At 36.0% G+C, this 23,794-nt stretch overlaps 1 protein-coding gene across 1 annotated transcript in view; it reads left to right on the forward strand.

Moving 5' to 3' along the window:
• The first annotated feature begins 1,167 nt into the window (after positions 1 to 1,167).
• Positions 1,168 to 23,794, forward strand: part of LOC105863333 (uncharacterized) — a 150,866-nt gene continuing 128,239 nt past the window's right edge. Inside the window, exons 1-2 of the mRNA XM_076003578.1 lie at positions 1,168 to 1,171; positions 1,502 to 1,607. Coding sequence (XP_075859693.1) covers positions 1,168 to 1,171; positions 1,502 to 1,607 — 110 coding nt within the window. The remainder of the gene's footprint in view (positions 1,172 to 1,501; positions 1,608 to 23,794) is intronic.

Genomic DNA, 23,794 nt, shown 5'->3' on the forward strand with positions numbered 1-23,794 from the left:
TGACTGGTAGCTTCACAAGAGACAATTGACAGAAAACTCGGGATGAATAGAAGATGGACTTTCTCTGTACTGAAAATATGCTTCGTAGGATTATTTCTCCTAACATGAAAACCTTTTATTATCAATTTTAAATGGAAAGTTTTTTGTAGAGCTGAGCTCCAAAATAACACTGATTTATACCAAAACTATATCAATTCCGTTCAAAAGGACACAATAATTTCTAACACTAGCATGAATTGCTGTGTAACATGGCTGCTGATTGGGCTCCTTTAGCTCTTTCCTGGTTATTGCTGCTGCTAAAACTGTGCTCACAATAAGCATGTAGATGATAAAACAGTTAATATTTGTTAAAAAGTTAAGATTGAAAGGATACAAAAGAAGCAAGTGGGAGCATTGTGAAAGGAAAACTTAAATTGAACAGATGCCAACGTGAAGGCCGTGAGGATGACCCTTAGGGACTCTCCTTTGTAGTAGTGTCAGGGAGAGAAAACCCTACAAAATCAGAGTTAGACCTTGTATCAATCCAACCAAGAAATGTCTCATAAATTGAAGTAGCGATATAATTAAACACTTCCTCAAGTTGACTTCTCTGCATGTGGACAGGAATATTTTGAGATTGACGTTATCACCAAGTTCTAAATGTTGTGTTTTGGTGTAAGGGCCATAGCAGTTTCAAGGTGAGTCAGGTCTCCACTAAGAGCCACCACTTTAACTTTAAACTAGCTCCTTCTTGATAACTCAGTTTCCCCTTTTGGGAACTGGAGAAGAGAATAGAAGATTCCCTGGGTCTGTCTACATTGAACATTCTGTCCTTTTACAAGTGTGCGCTGGAACAGTGGAAGGCTGCCATAGAAGCTTCGCACTATGGTTGGGGGACCCAGTGGTGAACAGTAGCAGGCCCTGAAAAAAATTGAGGAGTAGCAAGTTTTGCAAAAGCCTATTTTTAAGGCATGGGATAAACTCAGCATGAGCCACAAATAAGAGAGTTTTGAAGAAGACAATAAGGAAACCATGCTTTTATCCTATCTATTCAACACATGTAGTAAGTGTCTCCTTACCTGCCTACTGTGTTCATTGAACACAGTAGAATAAAAGCAGATGGATTCCCTGCTTTAAAACAGATTAAATGAAGTGCAAGCAACATGGATATCACTGAGTGGTAACGTCATGGGTGATATTTATGAATTTCTGATTAGTTCTCTGTGTTTTCCAAGTTTTTTACAATGAATATGTATTGTTTTTATAATAAAAATATATTTTAAAAAGCTACTTCACATAAACATCAGAATATATGTTTATCAGGGTGATTTTACACAATTATTTTATGAAGGAGATGACTGCTGAGCAAATGAGCTATCTGAGGCTCAGGTTAAATTGTTTATTAAGATCTCAGAGCTGTGGTGAATAATCTAGAAGAAAGACAGAGACATGCACACAACTACATATGATTGAATGATTTTTTGTGGGTTTTTTCTTTTTATATTCTTTTTTCTTTTTGCAGGAAAGCCAGGATTAACACCTAAGTCCCCTAAGTCTCTGGATCCGGGCCCTTTCCACCACCCGACAGTGTCGGCTGATACCTTCAATCTGCACTCTGGAGGATTAAGGTGAGAACTGCAATATATTCAGTCACAAAAAAATGAAATGAAAGGAACCTATATAAGAAAAACATCTTCAAAATTTATGTCTGACTCTCTTGCTCTTACTCTCCTCTGTCACCTTTCCTTTTTGTTTTATTTCTTCCTTTTTATTTATTTTCTGTTTCTATTAATGACATATTCTTAAATAGCATTTGGAAAAAAATAAAGGAAAATTACATATTCTCATTACACTGAAATGACTACTGTTGATAATGTGACATAATTCCTTTTACTCTTTTATCTAGATTTAGGGGTTTTTTAAACATTATTATAATCATATCGTATATCTAACTGTAAGTTTTTGGTGCATTTCTTCTGAATTATTCAAGTTTTTATGAAAAATTTGGCCAGCAATATGGGAACAACTCCAAACTAAAAGGTTAATGAATATATCAGATAAGCAATCTTAGGTCAACATTTCCTTAGGTGTGTGTCAAAACACTAGACCCAAGAAATGTTCATTAAGAAACAGGTTTAGTAGTAAAATAAGTTTAAGGAATATATCCTATTCTTATCCTTGGAGAATCACAACACACTTTACAAAAATCCCTGAGAAAAGCATTATTTAAGAAAAGGAAAAACTTGTCTAAATTTGGTTTAGCTCAATATTTTCTACATTTATTTGTACATAAATTTAAAAAAACATTTTACACTTATTAGTGTTATCTGGAATAGAAACAAACTTTGAAATATACTTCATTAACTTTTTCACCAGAGTTATTTCCAGTTTTAAAAGACAGTTTTTAAGGGACAATATTATTAGACATGGTTACTCTTGCCCTGCAGTATCCAACTGGGAAAGACATAGAAGAGAAGGAACTTCCAGATCAGCTATACAAGTGGGAGGAGAAGTAAAAACACCCAGTATGTTTGTACATTTGAAAACTACATCTAGGAATGTGGTATTCAGGCCTCCCCATGCCTTTGAAGTCTTTGTTTACCTTAACATTTCAAGGTTATCAATTTTCCCTGTCAGAGTGTCATGCAATGGAGAAAGGCTGGAGAAATCACTAGTGGAAGGAGAAATCACCATTGGCATTATCTGAGGATTCTTCGTTTCATCTTGTATGTTCATTCCTTAGCCTTGCAGCTTTAAAAACATCCTTTTTTGTTCCATCCTGCCTCTATGTCCACATTCAAGTCCAAAAGTGCAATTGGCCTACTGTATCTGTGGGTTTCACATCCATGGATTCGACCAACTGTGGATAAAAAATATTCAAAAGTGAAAAAACAATGAATGGTTGGATCAATCCTGAAAATGTACAGACTTTTTTCTTATCATTATTCCCTAAACAATCCAGCATAGCAACTATTTACATTGCATTAGATATTATAAGTAATCTAGAGATGATTTAAAGTGTAGGGGAAGATGTGCATAGGTTATACGCAAATACCACACGATGTTTGTTATATAGGGACTTGAGCATCTATGGACTTTGATATCCGTGGTGGATCCTGGACTACATTCCCACAGATACCAAGGAGAGACTGTATATTAATCTTATGATTGAAATGAGTACCTCTCATAACCTTTCCTTTCTCTCTATGCCTACCTTCTTACTCATTCACTTAGTAACCCATTTTAGGTGCAGTCAGACTTAAAATATAGACTTTGAGGCATGCATAAAATTAGCTTTAAGTGTCCCAAGTCAAAAGCCATAGGGCACACTACCAATTACAGGCAGTAATCTAAAATCTAGATGCTGCTTACATAGGCAACTCTATGTGGTTTGCTCCAGGGAAATAGCAGCATCAACTCCTTCTACACACCCCCATAAGATAATACATTGTCTGCATTTTCCAATTTTTTGTTCATGTTCTACTTCTTCATTTGGGTTATTGTGAAAATTAAAAGAAATAAAAGAAATAGGTAAAGTAGGTGATTAATTATGCTTGCTAATAGCAATAGCCTTGACAAATTCTCACTTTTTTCAAGAAACTTTCATGTACAATCCTTTGGGACATAATCTCCTCCTCTCTGCTGTTCTAGCTTTTTCTATGTACCTTTAATAAAGCATATATCAGGTCTGTCTTGAGTTGAATTATTTATGCATGTGTCTATTTTCTACCCTGGATTATAGGTCCCTCTGAGCAGGGATCATATTTTATTCATTGTGTCTCACCCACATTGGGCAGGGGGCCTTGCATGGTGAGAGCACTCTACCAAGCATAAAGCACTATCAACTTGATGATGCTTTGCATCAAGCATATTCTGAATTGTATTGCATTCTGTGTCAATGAGGGTTATTACCACTTCTTTCTTAGAGCAATGTTGATGACGATACAAGTTAGAAAATTTTCTTTCAGTAAGTGAGTGAACTTGGATGGCAGAAATGTGGAGCCTAGATGCATCTTCTTTTTGTTCTCTCTGGAACAATTTCACTTTCCTAAAGATGGTATTGTCTTTTTGCCTTAGTCACAGTGCAAGCAAATACAAGTCACCCTTCCTAATGAGACATTTCCTCTTTCATGGGTTCTTAGACAAAGGCATGAATGCATGAAACTTCTTATTATGTAAGTAACTGGTGCAGTGAAGAGTAAGGAAGTATTAAATATTCAAGAAAATTCATGGTCTATGACTTATGACTTCTTCAGTGCTTTGGTAATTCAAAGCTATGGAAAAGAGCAAACCATGGGAGGCAATTCCTGTGAATGACCTCAGCACTCACTTAGTTCAAGTCCTTTGTTCACACCTAAGAAAAATAAAACACAGAGGAGTGAAGAAACATGCTCGAAAATCATGTGGTGAGAAGAAACACTTGTGTTCTGAAATGAAATTTAGGTCAACCTATATGGAAAGTAAGGGGCCCTTTTGTGATGGATTCAGAATCTTCTAATTTTAGGCACAATACTTTTCTAATCCCAAAGTTTATCTTGCTCTTGCTGCCAAAAAACAGACAGAGGAAACCAGGATAGGCAGGGTAATAGAACAGTAACTTTCAATGCTCTGCAGGAAATGCTGTTCTGGTGGTTTCCAGGCAGCCGAGAAGACCTACTGTGGACAGACTCACACTGAATCTCAAGTTTTCAGAGCATGATATGTTCCTTGAGACTGCAGAGAAGATGCTCTTCATCATCCTATGAAACTTGCAGCTAATTGAACCAACTTGAAGATGTCAGGCAACCTTGATTACACCTGACATGGGTCCAGAGTCATCACTGATATGAAAACATGTATCTTGTCTTCTTGCTCTTTATTGCACACTTTAATTTGCTCACCACATCAGCTATGCAAGAATTGAACCTCTTTAATCACATTCCCTTCTCTATTTCATTATCTCCTCATTCCAATCTTTTGCATACCATTGCTTGGGCTACCCTTTCCCTGGTTTCCATTGTCAGCCTCATCCTTCTCTCCTGCTTGGATCTAGCCATATCCAGATTAATTTCAATCAGATTCCTTACCTGCTCCAAAATAGCAAAGAAAAACTTCCTGACTTATCATCCCTAAGTCACAAATGGCAGAAAATCATGTATTAAAATTAACAAAGGGCCAGGCACAGTGGCTCACGCCTGTAATCCTAGCACTCTGGGAGGCCGAGGCGGGCGGATTGCTTGAGGTCAGGAGTTCAAAACCAACCTGAACAAGAGCGAGACCCCGTCTCTACTATAAATAGAAAGAAATTAATTGGACAACTAATATATATAGAAAAAATTAGCCGGGCATGGTGGCACATGCCTGTAGTCCCAGCTACTTGGGAGGCTGAGGCAGCAGGATTGCTTTAGCCCAGGAGTTTGAGGTTGCTGTGAGCTAGGCTGACGCCACGGCACTCACTCTAGCCCGGGCAACAAAGCCAGACTCTGTCTCAAAAAAAAAAAAAAAAAAATTAACAAAGAACACATATATATGGTACCTTATCAGAGACAGTAGAGGGCTGTGGTTAAAAGGGTAGATTCTGGAGACAGATGCTCTGTTTCAAATCCTGGCTCTGCCATTTCATCACTTAACTTCTTTGTGTCTCAGTTCATCCAACTTTACAGTGAGAATGATGATGATACCAACTGCATTAGTTAGGGTAGGTACAATAATGAGCATAAATAACAGTCATTTAAATGACATAGACATTTGCTTCTCTCTGATGGAGGAATCTGGGGGTGAGAAGATGACACCATGATTCTGGGGATTGGGCTCTTTGTGTCTTATTCTTCTGCACTCTCAAAAGATGGCTTCCATCTCATGGACCACAATGATTACTCCAGCTCCAACCATGATGTCGGCATTGTAGCCATGAGGAGAGGATAAGATAAAGGGAAATGTGGCCTCATTTCCTTTAAAGGTATGATCCAGAAGTTCCCCATATCACTTCCACTTATATCCCATTTGCTAGAATCAGTCATTGGCCACATCTAGTTTCAAGGAATGCCATGTGAGTTGTTAAAAAACCTAATACTATGGAAAAAGGGGAGAGTAAAAAGTAGAGGGAAACCCAGTAATCTCTGCCACACCAATGACGTAGAGCTATGCAGATTAAATGAATTACACATAAAAAGCATTTAAAATAGTACCAAAAACAGAGTAAACATATGTGGTGATTGTTGGCTATTAAAATAATGATAATACAAGTTAATTATATATGTCTAGGTCTTCTTCCCACTTTTGAACCATATGTTCAGGGTCAGTAAGAACCATGTAAAATATTTAGATGCTTTAATTTAAAAATAACTATTTATTAACATAAAATGCATGTTAATTTTTTAAAGCTAAAATAAGTGAGAGTACAAATAAAAAAATAATTGCCCACCTAATCTTTCCATTATAAAAAGCTGCATATTTATAACAGAATCAGTTTGGGGCAATAGAATTTTTCTATGTTATTTTCAGAAAATCTATATGTATGCATCAAGATATTAACTAGGGAAATTAGAAAACTGGAATTCAGAAAAATCAATGTTTACTTTGGCATTTGATCCCTCATGGTTTAAAGGAACTGAACTTTTTAATAAAAAGTTGATAATTATAAAGCTATTTTCTTTACAAATGATCAAAGGATTTAATTTGCTGGCCTAGCACCTCTTTAATCCAGGAATACAACCAACAAAGTTTACAAACACCTATGGGTATTTCTGAGAGATTAAGGAGAACCTCTTGATCTAAATGTGAAAATAAAAGTAAAATAAATGAAGATAATCTTTTTAAACCAGCAAATGATAAAACTTTGGCTAGATCAGCTGTGTATAAAGTAGAGGTTTTTCTCATATAAGAACTCTTTAGGTTCTTAAGGTTATCACTAGTTCCTTAGGGCAGTGCAGAAGGCTAATTTTCCATTCAGTGGATGAATTTATACTTTTTGTTACCGTGAAATTTTATTACAGTCTTGGAGACAGGTAGAACAGATTACTGGCTTTTGAGCCAGACCATCTGGGTTTAAATCCTAACTTGACTTACTGCTTGTATGACCTTGGGCAAATTGCTTAACCTCTGTGCACATTGGATTTGTCATCTGAAAATAGAAACAATAATATTGTGTACCTAGAGAAATTATAACAATTAATTTAAATAATATGCACAAAGTTTTTAGAGCAGAAGCATTTGGGAAGTGTTGGCTATTTAATTATTAGTCTCACCCAAGTCTTTTAAAAGTTTTATAATGTTATAAACGTTAACCCCTTATTATCACACAGCTTTACTGATCACAAAATTCTTTTCTATCCACTGTCTCATTTGATCTTCACTATAGTCTCAATATCCTCATTTTAAAGGCAAGAAAGCTGAGAATCAGAGACAGGAAAAAACTTGCTGAAGTAGCTGACTCTTTGCACCATAGAGGCAGGACTCTAGTCCATGGCTTGGTGCTCTTGCAAATCAGCTTCCCTCAGCTTTAATTGGAGGAACACTAATGGTGCTGGTACAGGAGCCTTAGGAAGTGAGGCGTTGGCAGCTCCTTCTAGGGAGGTGTTTCTGAGCTATGCCATGTGACCATACCTTGCTGGATACTCCTGATTAGTCCAGAGAGGGCACATGACTTTGGGGCAGTGCAAAAGCTCTGCTCAAATGGAGATGACAGCCACTTTCTATTCCAATAAGATTTTCTCTGTTGGAAATGTGTACATTTCTAGCCCTGACATTAGCGTGGGAAAGAGACTCACTCCTACTCCATAATCTTTATTACTTCCCATCTTGATTTCTTAAAATAGGTAATTTTATTAATAATGAAAACACTATTTTAAGGTTCCTCTTCAAGTCTGATGGCTGCCTTTGAGTTCCATCCATATAGATATTCTAAAGGTGGCACTGAAAGGAGACTTGATTAGTTCTTCACAGGACAAAAACTGGAAACCATGTAAAGTGAGGCCAAGGTGCTCAGGTGAGAATATTTTCAGAAAGACTGCCTGGTGGTGAGGTAGCTATTGCTGGGTAGCTCCCGTAGCAGCTGTAGGAGCAGAGTAAGTTTCTGAATCATGTTAAAGGCAAAAGATGAACAAAATCTAACTTCCTAGTGGCAAAAGTTAACCTACTTCCAGCATGTAACTCAGTATTAGATTTGGTCTATTTGGAAACCCATGACTTCCTTTTTTAAGCTCCACAGGTTCTCCCTTGTTATTGCATGAGTGGCTCAAGGTAATTTGATTTAGTCCCTGTTTCTGGCAACCAAAAGCCTAAGACAAAGTGATGTGTAAAATATCCATTAAGAGCTGTGTTAGGACTTTGAAACAAAAGTACCCTGTAGTTTATATATTAGACTTTATGGACAGAGACAGAGAGAGCTTATCTTCAATGAGAGAGAAGAATGAGGCAGAGGCACAGAGAGAACTAAGAAAAAATACAGAGACTCAGAATCCTTCATTTCAGCTTTGTTTTCCCCTTGGGTTTTCTGAGATACCCAGTGGCCTTATGACAAATTTTATGTTTTGGCTTAAGCTAGCTCAAGTCAGATTTCTGTAGTTTACTACCAGAAAAACAGACTTAATGCCTATATTTCTCATCTCAGAAGGTTGTAGGAAATTGAACTGGATTCACTCTAGATGTGCAATTCAAATATGAACACATACATTTGGCCCCAAACAGGCTATCTTAGAAGTCTAGGAAAGTATTAGGTAACACTGAAAATCAAAAACTAAACCTTAATTGTCTTTGGTTTTGAAAAGACAGTCATGCACACCAGTGATATTCAACTAGGTTGATGCCATTGTTAGTAGACAGTGTTCCATGGATGGTTTTTGTGCTTCTGAGCAAAGAGTCCTGGCGGCTGGGTTAAAAGATAATTGAATAGCAGCCCTAAGGATAGAGACTTCTAGAGAGCTATAGCAATTTATCTCCCTGGAGCCAAATGGTTATATTCCACCGTGGTAAAGGTCATTAAGTAGACACCTCCCCCTCTGCTCCCCAGAGAGGATTGGTTTACATTCCAGAGCAAAGGTATCCCTATCTCTGCCTCGATCTCTATCTATTTCTGTCTCTGTCTCTATCTCTCTCTCCATCTCTGTCTCTATCTTTCACTCCCCAGAAAAGAGGATGGGCAGGAATGCCAGCTGCTCTATGTAAGCTCTGAATGTCACAATGTGATGTTCCTGTTATGCTACCTGTGCAGGCAGATCTGGCTCTCACTGAGTTTCCACATGGGAAATTGGGACATGGAGAACTGACTCAAGATGCTCTGTGAGGAAATAAGAGATCTATTTCCTGATTCATCTTCTCATGTTTCTGTTTGTGTGTGTGTGTATGTATGTATAATATGTGTGTATATATATATTGCCCAAGATAGTCCTAGTTTACACCCATTATCCAGAGTAATTAATATACTTCCTTTCACTCTCAAAAGTGGCCCTATTTTGGAAGACAAAATATATGACCACCCAACATGTAACCCACATAATCTCAAGGAGTATCTTCAGGAAAGTACAATATTATCTAATTTTTTGCAGGGTTTTTTTTATATATAGTGATTCATCCTTTAATTTGCCAATTTAGACTACTCTGGTAATAGTGTCATTGAAATAGTAAAATTATTGCTTAGCCTTCCCTCTCTCAATTCCTCTAGAACTTGGTACCAGTATTGAAGTACACATCACCTTCTGCTTTTTTATGTAGCATATTTAGGTTTCCCTTTTGTCTCCTATACTTGTCCACAATATTTTTTTTCATATATGTATCCACTGACATTCCTAGTGTGAGGTTGAACAAATGAATGATATATCTCTTGAATAAGGTAAATGATTATCCCCCAGTTTAACTGTTTAAAGATTCAGATTTTTCAGGTTTACTAAGAATATGATTTACCAATGCCAAAGTTGTACAGCGCAAACTCTCATCTTGCAATGTATACAGGTTTGATATTGGTTTTCCTCCACAAATGGAAAATTGAGACACAGCATTAAATCATTTATCCCAGGTTAGTGGCAAAAGGGAAAACAAAACCACAAAATATAGCACCTAGAATTCCTGCTCAGCATTCTCTCGTCAGTATGACTACATGTTTCTATTTATGGGTTTGCTTTGTGGACATTTCTGTGTGGCTATATTTCATTCACTATAAGACATGCCTCTGAAATATTGCATTGCCTTCAGTCTAATAACATAACGTTAATAATACTTCATTCTTAAGGATCGTGTTTTATTTACAAAAGGTAGAAGAAATAAAGCTCAAAGAGATGAAACTAAAAAAATAGGAGGCCCAACAGCTAGAGACTTTCAGTAAAACTCAATCACAGAATGGAAAACAAAGAAGAGTAAATATATTGCTGTTGATATTGATAAATATATATGCATACATATATATGTGTGCATATATATGTATGCATATAGAGATAGTATCAGAATTAGAAATTTTGTCCGGACCTAGGATGAGAATGCATGTAATTAAATTACATTTTTTTTTTAGCACTAGAAGAGAGTATACTCCATCCTCAAATTTAAAACTTAATGTATATTAAATTTAATGGAATCTAAATTATAAAATTTTCTACAACTGAAAGAGTTTAGTTCACTCCCAAATTATAAATCAATGCGATTCCTTGCCATTCATTCTCAAATAAAATGAAAGTGAGGATTCAGTGTAAATACAGGTGTCTTAGTCAGTTTTGCATTGCTGTAAAGGAAATACCTGGGGCTAGGTAATTTATAAAGAAAAGAGGGTTATTTGGCTCATGGTTCTGCAGGCTGTACAAGCAGCATGGCAGCAGCATCTGCTCTTTTGAGGGCTTTAGGGAGCTTCCAGTCAAGGTGGAAGGGTAAGGCAAAGGGGGAACAGGCATGTCACATGGTGAGTGCAGGAGCAAGAGAGAGAGGGGGAGATGCCATACTCTTTAAACAACCAGCTCTTGCATGAACTAATAGAGCAAGAACTCACCCCTTACCACAGGGAAGGCACCAAGCTATTCATGAGGGATCCACCCCCATGTCCCAAAACCTCCCATTCAGCCCTACCTCCATCATTGGAGATCTGTTTCAACATGAGATTTGGAAAGGACAAACCACCAAACTATATCACACGTGAGCAATATTCACAGAGTCTGTTTAAGGGGATAGCTGTAGCACAGGTTCAGAGTGAACAGAGAAAAGCCGTGTTGAATTTATCCTCATGGAGTCTGAAAGAAAATAAACATTTACTGATCTAGATAGATCCCTTATTTTGCCAGATTGCAGAAGCCAGATTCATGCAGCGGGTCGGGATGCAGAACTAGAATTAGAAATTGGATGTTCACTGTAATGCTACACGAACTCCACTGTGACTTGCAGTAGAGTGTCTCTTTATAAAGGAAGGGGGACAAGTGGGAGGAAGGAGGGAGGAGAGGGGATGAAGGGTGAGACGACATCTATATGCACTGTAATTAATCCACCATCAAGATTGTTTGGTCCTGATACCTGAATTCAAACTCAGGCAGTCTGAAAAAAGAATTGAAACTTTTTAACTTTTATGCAAAACTATCTCCCCCAAAATATTTAATACATTTAATAATCTATATATTGCTTTTTAGCCTTAGGCTCTTTGGAAGAAAGCTACCATAATGATATAAATTTATACTTGTTTTGAATTCTAATAACTAAAAGAAATTTTATTAGCACTACTAACTAATAGAATTCTGAATTTTGAGAGGAAAAGCCTGAACCCTAATTTCTCCTATATCAGTTTTGGATATTATCTAATACAACCCAATTATAAAATGTTTATTTATAACAATCTTTTATGCCATGCACCTATTGATGTGCAGAGCTTTTCCCTCCCTATAAAACAGAAATTCCATAGCCAGTAAGCACCAATGTTAACAGGCCCGTGCTGTGATTTTTGATATATAGGGGAAAAGGAAAGAAAGAAAATCCAAGCTGCAGCCCTAGGCTGGCAGTCTGTGGTTCAGCCATTTTGCATTTTAACCAGCCTAAAATATTAAATATTTAGGCTCAAGAGATCTGTGATAGTTTAGGCCCAGCTGTAATATTAAATTAACAATCAAGAAAAAAGTAGCTTTCCGCCTTGGAAGTAAAATTAAAGTAACAATCATTAAACAGTGTTATTGACTAAATGTTATAACTTTGAGCTATGTTTCAAATAGAGGTATTCATCTTCCCATTGTTTCAAATTGTCAGTAATTAAAGTCATCATTTAAAGTAGTTTACCCAATAACCATTAAATAACGCAAGAATAGGGAAACCTAATAAACTATATAAATGTATTTTATTGATGCATAGTATTTTACATAACTCTTTGTGTACATATAAATATACCTCATTAATGCAGACACTACAATTTAGAAAGCGGGTTAATATAGAAACTGGATTTTTTTTAACTATTCAGACAGACACAAGATCTCTGTTAGGATTAGTGGTGCAGCAATTAAATGAATCAAGTGCTGAAAGGGAAAGAGGAAGAAGCTCAATGTCTTCAGAGATTTTTTTAGATAGATTTTTATAACTGTATTACCATTTTGAAATTGAAGTCTTAATTGTAGGGTGCGTTTAAATTCACTAGATGGGAAAGTTCTGGAATGCAGAAATAACATGGCTGTTAGACTGAACCTAAAAGGGGTTTGAATCTTGGCTCTGCTGCTTACCTAGTTGAATAAGTTATATTTAATGAAGTGCTGACTTCAGTGAACAAAAGGGGGGAAATACTTGCAATTCATGATCTCACTTATCTGTGCAATGTAAAAATGTTAAATTTATAGAAACAGAAAGTAGAATGGTGGTTGCCAAGTACTGCAAGGGTGGGAAGTGATGGTGGGGATGGGGTTAAAGGGTACAAAGTCTCTGTTAGACCGGATGAATGAGTTTTAAAACTCATTTTCCCAGCATGGTGACTATAGTTCATAATAATGAATTGTATACCTGAAAATTGCTAGGGAGATCTTAAATATTCTCATCACACAAAAAAATGTGAGATAATGGATATGTTAGTTAGATTTAATCATTTCACAATGTGTATGTACATAAAAACATCATGTACGTTGTAAATATATGCAATTTTTATTTCTCAATTATACTTTAATAAAGCTGGGGAAAAACACTTGCAATTGATGCTGATCAAGAAAATCTTCATCATATGGTCACCATGTGTATGTTCCTTTTTTTTTTTTTTATAAAAATTTACAGGGTATATGTGAAATTTTGTTGTATGTATGTAATGCATAGTGATCAAGTCAGAGTATTTAGGGTGTCCATAACCCAATTATAATACATTGTTGTTAAATATAGTCACCTTACTCTGCTATCAAACACTGAAGTTATTCCTTTTATCTGTGTGTTTGTTTGTACACTTTAACACACTTCTCATCCTCGCCCTTTTCCTAATCACTGTTCCCAGGTTCTGTTATCTATCTTTCCACTTTGTACCTCCTTGTGATCAAATATTTTTGCTCCCACATATAAGTAAAAACATGCAATATTTCTCTTTTGTTCCTGGCTTATTTCACTTACAATAATGACCTCTATCTCCACCCATGTTGCTTGCAAAGGACATGATTTAATTCTTTTTTTATGGATGAGTAGTATTCCACTGTGTATATATGCCACACTTTCTTTATCCATTTATCCCTTGACAGACACAGGTTTTTCATATTTTTGCTGTTGTGAATAGAGCTATAATAAGTATGTGAGTGTAGGTATCCCTTTGATATATTGATTTCTTTTTCTTTGGGTAAATACCCAGGAGTGGGATTGCTGGAACAAATGGTAGTTCTATTTTTAGTTTATTGAGAAATCTCTGTATGGTTTTCCACAGTGGCTATACTAGTTTTCATGCCTGCCAACAGTATATGTAAGAGTTCCCTTTTCTCCACATTCTTGCCGATACCTGTCATGCTTTGTCTTTATAATAATAGTCATTCTGACTGGGGTAAGATGTCATTATGGTTTTAATTTGCATTTCTTTGATGATGATCGGTGATGTTGAGTATTACTTCACACACCTGTTATCCATTTGTATGTGTTCTTTGAGAAATTTCTACTCATGTCCTTTGCCCCTTTTTGATGAGATTATTTTTTTTCTTGTGTAATTGTTTGAGTTCGTTATGTATTATGGATATTATTCCCATGTCACAACAATAGTTTAAAAATATTTCCTCCCAGTCAACAGGCTGTCTCCTCACTCTGTTGATTATTGTTATTTCTTTTTGCTGTATAGAAGTTTTTTAGTTTAATTAAGTCTTATTTGTCTATTTTTGGTATTTGCTGGCTGTGCTTTTGAGGTCTTAGTTATAAACCCTTTGGTTAGACCAATGCCCAAGAGAGTTTTTCTTAGGTTTTCTTCACATATTTTTATATTTCAGGTTTTATGTTTAAGTCTTTAATCTAGTTTCTGTTGATTGTTGTATATGTTGAGACATAGAGTTCTCATTTTTGCTCTTCTCCATGTGGCTTTTCAATTTTCCCAGAACTATTTGTTGAAAGGGTGTCCTTTCCCCAATATAATTTCCTATTAGTTTTGTTGAAGATCAGTTGGCTGTAAATATGTGGTTTTATTTCTGGGTTCTATATTCTGTTTTATTGATCTATTTACTTTTACACCAAGCCAATACTGTTTTAGTTATTATAGCCTTGTAATATACTTTGAAGTCAAATAATCTGCTATCTCCAGCTTTGCTTTGACTATTTGAGCTCTTTTTTGGTTCCATATGAAGTTTAGGATTGCTTATTCTAATTTTGTGAGAAATTATGTTGATATTTTAATAGATATTACATTGAATTTGTAGATTGCTTTGGGCAATATGTTCATTTTAATGATATTAAGTCTTCTGATCTTTGAGCACTGGATGTTTTTCCATTTGTTTGTGTCACTTCAAGTTCTTGTTTTGTAGTTTTTCCTGTAGAAATAATTCACCTCCTTGGTTACATTTATTCCTAGATATTTTATTTGTACAAAGAGATTGCTCTTGATTTCTTTCTCAGCGAGATTATTATTGGTGTATAGAAACAATACTGATTTTTATATCCTGAAACTTTATTGCATTGATTTATGGAATCTATAAGATTTCTGGTGGAATCTGCAGGTTTTTCTAGATATAAGATCACGTCATCCATAAAGAGAGACAATATCACTTCCTCTTTTCCAATTTGGATGCTTTTTATTTCTTTCTCTTGCCTGATTGCTCTATGTAGGACTTCCAGTATTATGTTTAATAGGAATGGTGGAAGTGCATCTCCCTGTCTTGTTCTAGTTCTTAGAGGAAAGGCTTCCAACTTTTCCCCAGTCAGTATGATATTAGCTGTGTGTCTTTTGTATATGGTTTTTATTATTTTGAGCTATGTTCCTTCTATGCCTAGTTTGTTGAGAGTTTTTATAATAAGGAGATGTTGAATTTTATCAAATGGTTTTTCCATGGGCAATGAGATGATCATATTGTTTTTGTCCTTCATTCTGTCAATGTGATGTATCATGTTTATTGATTTGTATACATTGAACCATCCATGAATCCCTGGTATAAATCCCACTGGATCATAGTGTACTGTCTTTTTGATTTACTGTTGGATTTTGTCTGTTAGTATTTCATCGAGGATTTTTCCATCTATGTTTTTCAGGGATATTGGCCTATAGTTTTCTTTTTCTGTTATATCCTTGTATGGATTTGGTAACAGGGTGATGCTGGCCTCATAGAATGAGTTAGGGAGGATTTCCTCTTCTTCTGTTTTTTATAATAATGTCAAGAGGATTGCTATTAGTTCTTCTTTTATGTTTCATAAAAGGCTGCCGTTCTTCCTCCTTCCCTATTCTTGGTTTCCCTTGTCACTTCTCTGTTGAATTACAGCATTCTCTCCCAGATAATGTACTCAAAGTGTGACTGTCTATACACTACTCTGGTTCTTTTAAGTGGAGGAGATAGGCATAAAATGCTTCTATTCAGCCATCTTGAACCCTCCCTCAATATATATATTCTTACTAAGACTATGACTCCAGTCAACACTGATTCATTAAATAACAGAAACTAAAAGTATCCCTGACACTCAGGCATTGATTCCACAAATAAGCTCCACTATGGCCCAATGCTATACTAAAAGGCTTCCTGTAGGGTAGAAAGGAAGCACTTTAAGGCCATTGAGTCCTGAAGAACTATGCATTTTGTCAAGTTTTGAACATTTCAGAGATTGTCCTTCATTAGTAAAATGGAGAACATATGAAATCATAAGATTGTTGATAAGATTCAATTAAATAAAATAATACATGAATAAATGATAATTTTATTGATAGGCAAGGTAGTGATATTAATATAATTTTAAAAACAAACATTTGATCTAAAAGGAAATGTTTTAATCATGATCATTTGAACATATCTAAGGTATTGCTATTCAGGCAATCTTTTTTTAAGTTTAACCAACATCACCTATTGACCCCTTCTAGGGTCATTTAATGGGTGTTAAGCTATATTACTCTTAATCTTTGCAGGCCAGAATTCGAAAAGTAAATAATTTGCTCAAAAGCACATAGCTATATTATATCCCATGCCTCTTGGTTATTAATTAATGATATTTCTGTTATAATAGTGGCTTTTATTTCTCCTCCTTTTGTTCTCTTTATTTTTTCCAGTAGCATAATCATTTTTTCAAATGAAATCTTACTTGGAATAACAATACCTAAAACAGAAAAAGTGGGAAGGGATCATTACCCTCCACCCCTCAACAACTTCATATCCTTGATCGATTTTAAGGAGAGCCCCAAGGTTCTGTGGAAAACAGACTACAAACCATTGTGTTCTAGACTGTTTCAAAACAGCCCATTTGGGAAGAGAGGTTAAAGAATAGAATATTCTTATTCACATTTTAAAGTAATAAATATTTTTACACATTATAACATTTTTATAAGACTTTTATTATGAATTATGAAGGAATTCAGAAATAAATACCAAACTTTATTAGAAGACTTTTTCTTCATGAAATTTATATGATAAATTATGTCTGTCTATTTTAAAAGTGAGCACACTTTTTGATGTGATTTTCTATCCCCTTTAATACCTTTTATGCTATGCTCTTATATGTGTACAAGAGAGCAAGAAATAAAGAAAGTGAGTGCCTACTGAAGTTCGGCTAGCACTAAATCTTTTATTCTCACTTGATTTTTACATAGCATGAATGTACATACACTCCCAAATGAACATGGATAAGAATGAGGCTATATTAATGTTCATATTCAATCTTGTTTGTTCTTTTCTCACCTATTTAGTACAGAATCCCCAATCTCTTGAAAACCCCCACTCATGTATTTCTGGATGTACAGCATATGGCACACATTTTCATGAGCACACTTGAGTCATCCTCCATCATCCTCAGCCTTCACCAATGTTCCCTGGCTTATGCATTTCCTGTGATGCCTCTGCCACTCTAGCTTCTGCTTCCAGGAGGAGCAGAATCTTCTCAGTGTATAAAGGCAACCTATAAAATGAGAGAATATATATGCAAACCATATATCTAGTAAAGGATGAATCCCTAAAATATCAACCCAGAGTGTTCATTGTGCTCTCATATGTTTTCCTTCCTGCACCACAACTGAAAAACACTCTCAAGGCCCTAATATGGGGTAGCCAATTGGCTCACCTTATTCATTTCCTCTCTCTCAGGGATCACTGTACTGCATTTTCTGATATCTAGTATCTTATTAATAAAAACCATTGTTTTATATTTGTACATTTATTTTTGTTTTAGGCTAGAGTATAAATCCACTACGTCTTATTACATCTTGATTAAAAGTGCAACTTCCTCATGATTTTTTAATTGGAAATATGTTTACTTTAGATATGTAGGATTAAGGAGAAAAATGCTAAATAGAAAGACAAACCTCAGTAAGGTGCCACTTTACAGATTCAAGGTCAATGCAAAGACGCAGGGAATAGGGAAGAACAGGAAAAGATAACACATTGCAAATAGTTCTGAATCAACAAAGCATGAAGATTTTTCATTTTTAAATATTTCATTCCATAGCACAAGCAGCATCGCCTGATCACAGTACATGTTATATAAAGCTGACCTGCCTTAAAATGCATAAACCAACCTTTATTTAGAATTAATTTTTGATCCTTTGACCTTTTATGAATTCTTGGCTTGAAAATGTCAAATGGCTTCAAAAGTTTACTCAAAATGATGTCATTTCTTCTCATGGTCAAATTCTGCATTGTGCCTTTTAATAGTGACTATGATTATTGCACCTGTTTTCACTCAACGTAAGTTTCTTGTATCCTATGCATTATAAACTGAAGGAACTTAAAAATTATTATGCATTGATTAAACTTACTATTATGTTATATCTAAACAAATATTGTCCTGCAACACTAAACCATCAATCAAATAATTTTGAAATTTATCTCAGAAAAAAATATTTGAGCCAACAACAAAATCTGTCCAATTATTTTATCGTTTGTCTCCTCTCTACACTTTTAGCTACTGCTCAGGTTTTCTCTAAACTTCTCCCTGTGAAGCTTAAGCAAACAAAAGAACCCATGTAAGGGGTACTGGTATTCACTACTTAGGGCTATGCCAGGAAGATGGCAGAGGCAATAAGGTCTCAGTGACTAAAGCTTATCAAAAATTAAGATTAGGAGTGGTATCAGTAAGATGGCTCCCTAGAGATGCTTAATACTTATCTCCTCATATAAAGGAGCAAACAATGAACAACTACATTTCAACTAGATTCTAGAGGAGGGTGGTAGAATACAACAAGGCTGGAGCAAACCATATGGAGCACAAAAACTCAGACTGGTAGCATAGAGAATGAAGCAAAATGCCCCACCTCTGGCACCCCATCTCCCCAGTTGGGATCAGCTCTGAACTAAGAGGGTCTTATTTCTGCAGGGCAAAGGTAAGTAGGATCCCCCCCAGCATCCCCCATTACCATCATAGACAGCTGCAGTCTTTACTACTTAGGGCCCAGTTCAGTTCCATAAACTGGGCCCTAAGCCCAGTTTATGGAACTGCCTGGAGTTCATAGAGCTTCATTACTTCAGAGAAGCAGCCAAGCCAAGCCTAGAACCCTCTCAACTTGCTTTGAACCAAGATAATATGACACAGGGCCATCTTGAAACTGAAGCCAAGCTAGAATTTGTTCTGCTCTGAGTGCTAGTAACCACTGCATCTCTCCATCCCCAAGACTCAACTGTCATCCTACCATACTTGTACAAATGACTACAGCACCATGAGTCTGGCTACTTGGAGGCTAGGCCCAACAGAATAGCCATGAACCAGGTGCCCAAGCCCATGTGTTGCCCTGTCCCCCAGTGTACAGGAAGTCCTAGGGAAAGTTGAGCCCAAGACAGTGAACCCACTACACATACCTCCTTGGTTTGAAAACCATCCCAGTGTCCCAGGCCCAGAAAAGCCGCACCACTGCCAGCACAAACAATTGCAGGCTAGGCCACATAGGAACCAACATCCATCAGTGGCATTGATTACAACTGCATAGAGACTACACAACTGAACCCACCCAGAACCAAAGCCAATGCATCCTACCCAACTGACACTCTAGCATACATTTGAAGGAAAAAAATCTTTTCCTAACAAAGGTATTTCATAAAATTACAAATGACAACAGTTTCACCAGATGCACAATATCAATATATCAATGTAGGAATGTGAGAAAAAAAATCTCCAGTAACTGACACTATAGAAAAGAAAATTTAGGAAATGAGAGAAAAGGAACTTAAAATAATGATTTTGAAAAAACAGTGAGATATAAGAGAACAAAGACAATTTGTGAAATCAGGAAAACAATACATGATCTGAATTAGAAATTCAACAAAGAAATGGATACCATATAAAAGAACCAAACAGAAATCTTAGAGCTAAAGAATTCAATGAATGAAATAAAAAATACAATTGAAAGCTACAGCAGCAGACTAGATCAAGCAAAAGAAAGAATTTCAGATTTTGAAGACATATTTTGAAATAATTCATTAAGTAGCAAGAAAAAGAATGAAGAAAGCCTTTGGGACTTACAGGAAACTATTAAACAAATATTTAAATTATGTAATTTTCAGAAGGAAAGGAAAGGCACAAAAAGCTTATTTAACAAAAAAATAGCCAAAAACATCCCAAATCTTGGGAGAGATATGTACATTCAGATCTAGGAAGCTCAATAGTCCCAAATAGATTCTACACAAAAAGATCATCTCTGAAGCACATTATAATCAATCTGTGAGAAGTCCAAGACAAAGAGGGAATTCTAAAAGCAGCAAAAAAAATTGTCAAGTCATATATAAGAGAAGTCCCAATATACTAGCAGCAGATGTCTCAGCAGAACCTTTCAGGCCACAAGAAATGGGATGACATAGCTAAAGTGCAGAAAGAAAAAAAACCGCCAGGGAGGAGGAGTAAGATGTCTGATTAGAATCCTCCAGCAATTGTACCTCTACACAAACACCAAGTTCAACAACTGTCCACACAAGGAAACACTTTCAGAAGAACCAAAATTCAAGTGAGCAATCACAGTACCTGGTTTTAAGATTACATTAAGGAAGGAGGCATGGAAGAAGGCAGCAAAGACAATCTTGCATTGCCTACAGTACCCCTCCCAATCCCCCAACAGTGCTGAACCAGCACAGTGAGTGGAAAGAGAATCGATGGGCCCAGGGGAAGAAGAGTAGCAGTACTTGTGGGACTTTGCATTGGAACTCAGACCTGCCCTGTCAGAAGGGAACATAGCACAGGACAGAGCTTTGCTGGTATCCATAGAGAGAGTATTTAGACCAGCCTAGCAAGAGGGAAATCCTCTACCCCAAAACCCAAATTCTGGCTAACACCACCACTAGCTGATAAAAAGTAGACTAAGGCTTGGATTAAACTCAAGGCAATCTGGCCACAAAGGGTGTAGTCCTTGGGCAATTTCTGTGGCTCTGCTGGCTTGGAGCCAGTGGTCTGGGATGCATGTGACCCAGTGAGCACCAGTAGTGATGGCCAAGCCAGTGGCTGTGTCATACCTTCCCCAATTCCAGGCAGTGAACCTAAGGGAGAATCTTCTTCTGCTTAGGGAAAGAAAATGGGATAATTCAGAAGACTTTGCTTTGCAACTTTGGTAGCAGCTCAGTCACAGTAAAATATAGTTCTAAGCAGAATTATGAAGCCCTGATTCCAAGCCTTAGTTTTTAGTTTTAGCATTTCTAGACCCACTCTGGGCCAGAAGGAAGCATACTGCCCTGAAAGGAAGAACCCAGTCCTGGTTGGATTTACCACCTGCTGGGTAAAGAGCTCTTGGGATTTGAATAAACATAAGAGGTAGCCAGGCAATAATCACCGTGGGATTTGCATGATATTGGGCTAATTTCTGGTATGATCAACTCAGTATTTGCAACAGTGGCCATGAGAAAATAACCCCACCACTCTTCCTCCAATTCTAGCAACCCAGCACAGGGAGTTAGGAAAGAGAGTGAGAGGCATGGCCTGGTAATATAGGGAATTCTCCCATACCTTGCCAAGTGCACCAAGATAGTACCACCCGGGGTCTTCAAGAGTCAAAGCATTACTGGATTGGGGGCATTCCCAGCAGTGAAAAAGCTGTAGTGACCAAAAAAAATATATCACAATGCTCAATTCTCTTTGAATATCTGGAAAACCTTCCTAAGAAGGATGGGTCCAAACAAGCTCATACTGTGAATATTAAAAGAGATATCTAACTCTTCAATGCCCAGACATTGATGGACATCCACAAGCATCAAGAACATCCAGGAAATCATGACCTCGTCAAATGAACTAAATAAAGTACCAGTGACTAATCTCAAAGTGATGGAGATATATGACCTTTCAGACAAAGAATTCAAAATAGCTATTCTGAATAAGTTCAATGAACTTCAATATAACACAGAGAAGTAATTCAGAAGCCTATCAGAAATTTAACAACAAAAAAATTGAAATTTAAAAAAATCAAGCAGAAATCCTGGAACTGAAAAATTCAATTGAGAAACTGAGAAATGCATCAGAGTCTTTCAACAGCAGAACTGACCAAGTAGAAGAAAGAATAAATAAGCTTGAAAACAGGCTGTTTGAAAGTACACAGAAGAGAAAAAAAGAAAAAAGTATAAAAAAGAGTGAATCATGCCTACAATATCTATAAAATAGCCCCAAAGGGGCAAGTCTGAGAGTTATTTGACTTAAAGAGAAGACAGAGAGATTGGGGTAGAAAGTTTATTCAAAGAAATAATAAAGAGAATATTCCAAACCTAGGGAAAGATAGCAATATTCAGTTATAAGAAGATCATAGAATATCTGTACCACTCACCTCTCACAAAAATCAATTCATAGTGGATAACAAGATGAAACATAAGGTATGAAACTATAAGAATTCTAGAAGAAAATGTTGGAAAAACACTTATAGTCATTGGCTTAGGCAAAAAATTTATGAAGAAGACCCCAAAAGCAATTTCAGTAACAACCAAAATAAATAAATGGGACCCGATCAAATTAAAAAGCTTCAGTACAACCAAGGAAACAATCATTAGAACAGATAGACAACCTACAGATTGGGAGAAAATATTTGCATGCTATATATCTGATGAAGGGCTGATAATTAGCATCTACAAAGAACTCAAGCAAATCAGCAAGAAAAAATCTGACAACCCCATTAAAATGTAGGGAAGACATGAACAGAAATTTTCAAAAGAAAATTAATGGCCAAAAAAATATGAAAAAAAAAATGCTCAACATCTCTAAGAATTAGGCAAATGCAAATCAAAACCACAATGAGATATCACCTAACTCCAGTGAGAATGGTTTTTGTCAAAAAGTCCTAAAACAACAAATGCCGGTGTGGATGCAGAGAGATAGGAACACTCATACATTGTTCGTGGGATTGCAAACTAATACAACCTCTATAGAAAGGAGTATGGAGGAAAACCTTAAAGAACTGAAAGTAGAACTACCATTTTATCCAGCAATCCCACTACTGGGGATTTACCCAAAGGAAAAAAAGACATTCTACATTACCTGGATAAGCAATATAAAAATATGTAAATTGAGACAGCAAAAAGTCAAAATGAGGGAGGTGGAGTTAAAGTGTACAAATTTTTGTGGATTTTTGCCTTTCTTTCTATTCTTTTATTTATGATCTAAGATAAATTTTCATCTCTTTAAAACAACTTATTATAAGATAATTTTGTAAACTTCATCATATCCACAGCACAAAAATCTATAATAAATGCACTAAAAATAAAAGTCATAAATTAAAACATATTACCACAGAAAATCACTTAACCTCAAAGGAAGTCTAGAAGAAAGGAAGAGAGGAGTTACAAAACAACCAGAAAATAATTTAAAAAATGGCAGTAGTTAAGTCCTTAAAAATAATAACACTGAATATAAATGGTATCAATTCTCCAATTAAAAGGCCTAGAGTGGCTTAATGAACAAAGAAACTAGATCTAATAAATGCTACCTTCAAGAAACTCACTTCACCTATAAAGATACACATACTTTGAAGGTGAAGGGATGGAAAAATGTATTCCAGGCCAGTGAAAACAAAACAAACAAAAAAAAATCCGCTATACTTTTGTCAGATTAAGTAGACTACAAATCATAGACTGTCAAAAGAGACAAATAGAGTCACAATGTAATGATAGTGGAGTGGAGCCATTTCAACAAGAGGTTATAACAAGTACAAATATCTATGTACTGAACACTGGAACATCCAAATATGTAAAATAAACATTAATAAAACTAAGGTTAAAGATAGACTGCAGCACAGTAACAGTACAGGACTCCCACATTCTACTCTCAGTAATGGAACGATAATCCAGATATAAAATCAACAAAAAAA

The sequence above is a fragment of the Microcebus murinus genome, chromosome 5 (genome assembly GCF_040939455.1).
Source record: "Microcebus murinus isolate Inina chromosome 5, M.murinus_Inina_mat1.0, whole genome shotgun sequence".
Lineage (NCBI taxonomy): Eukaryota > Metazoa > Chordata > Mammalia > Primates > Cheirogaleidae > Microcebus > Microcebus murinus.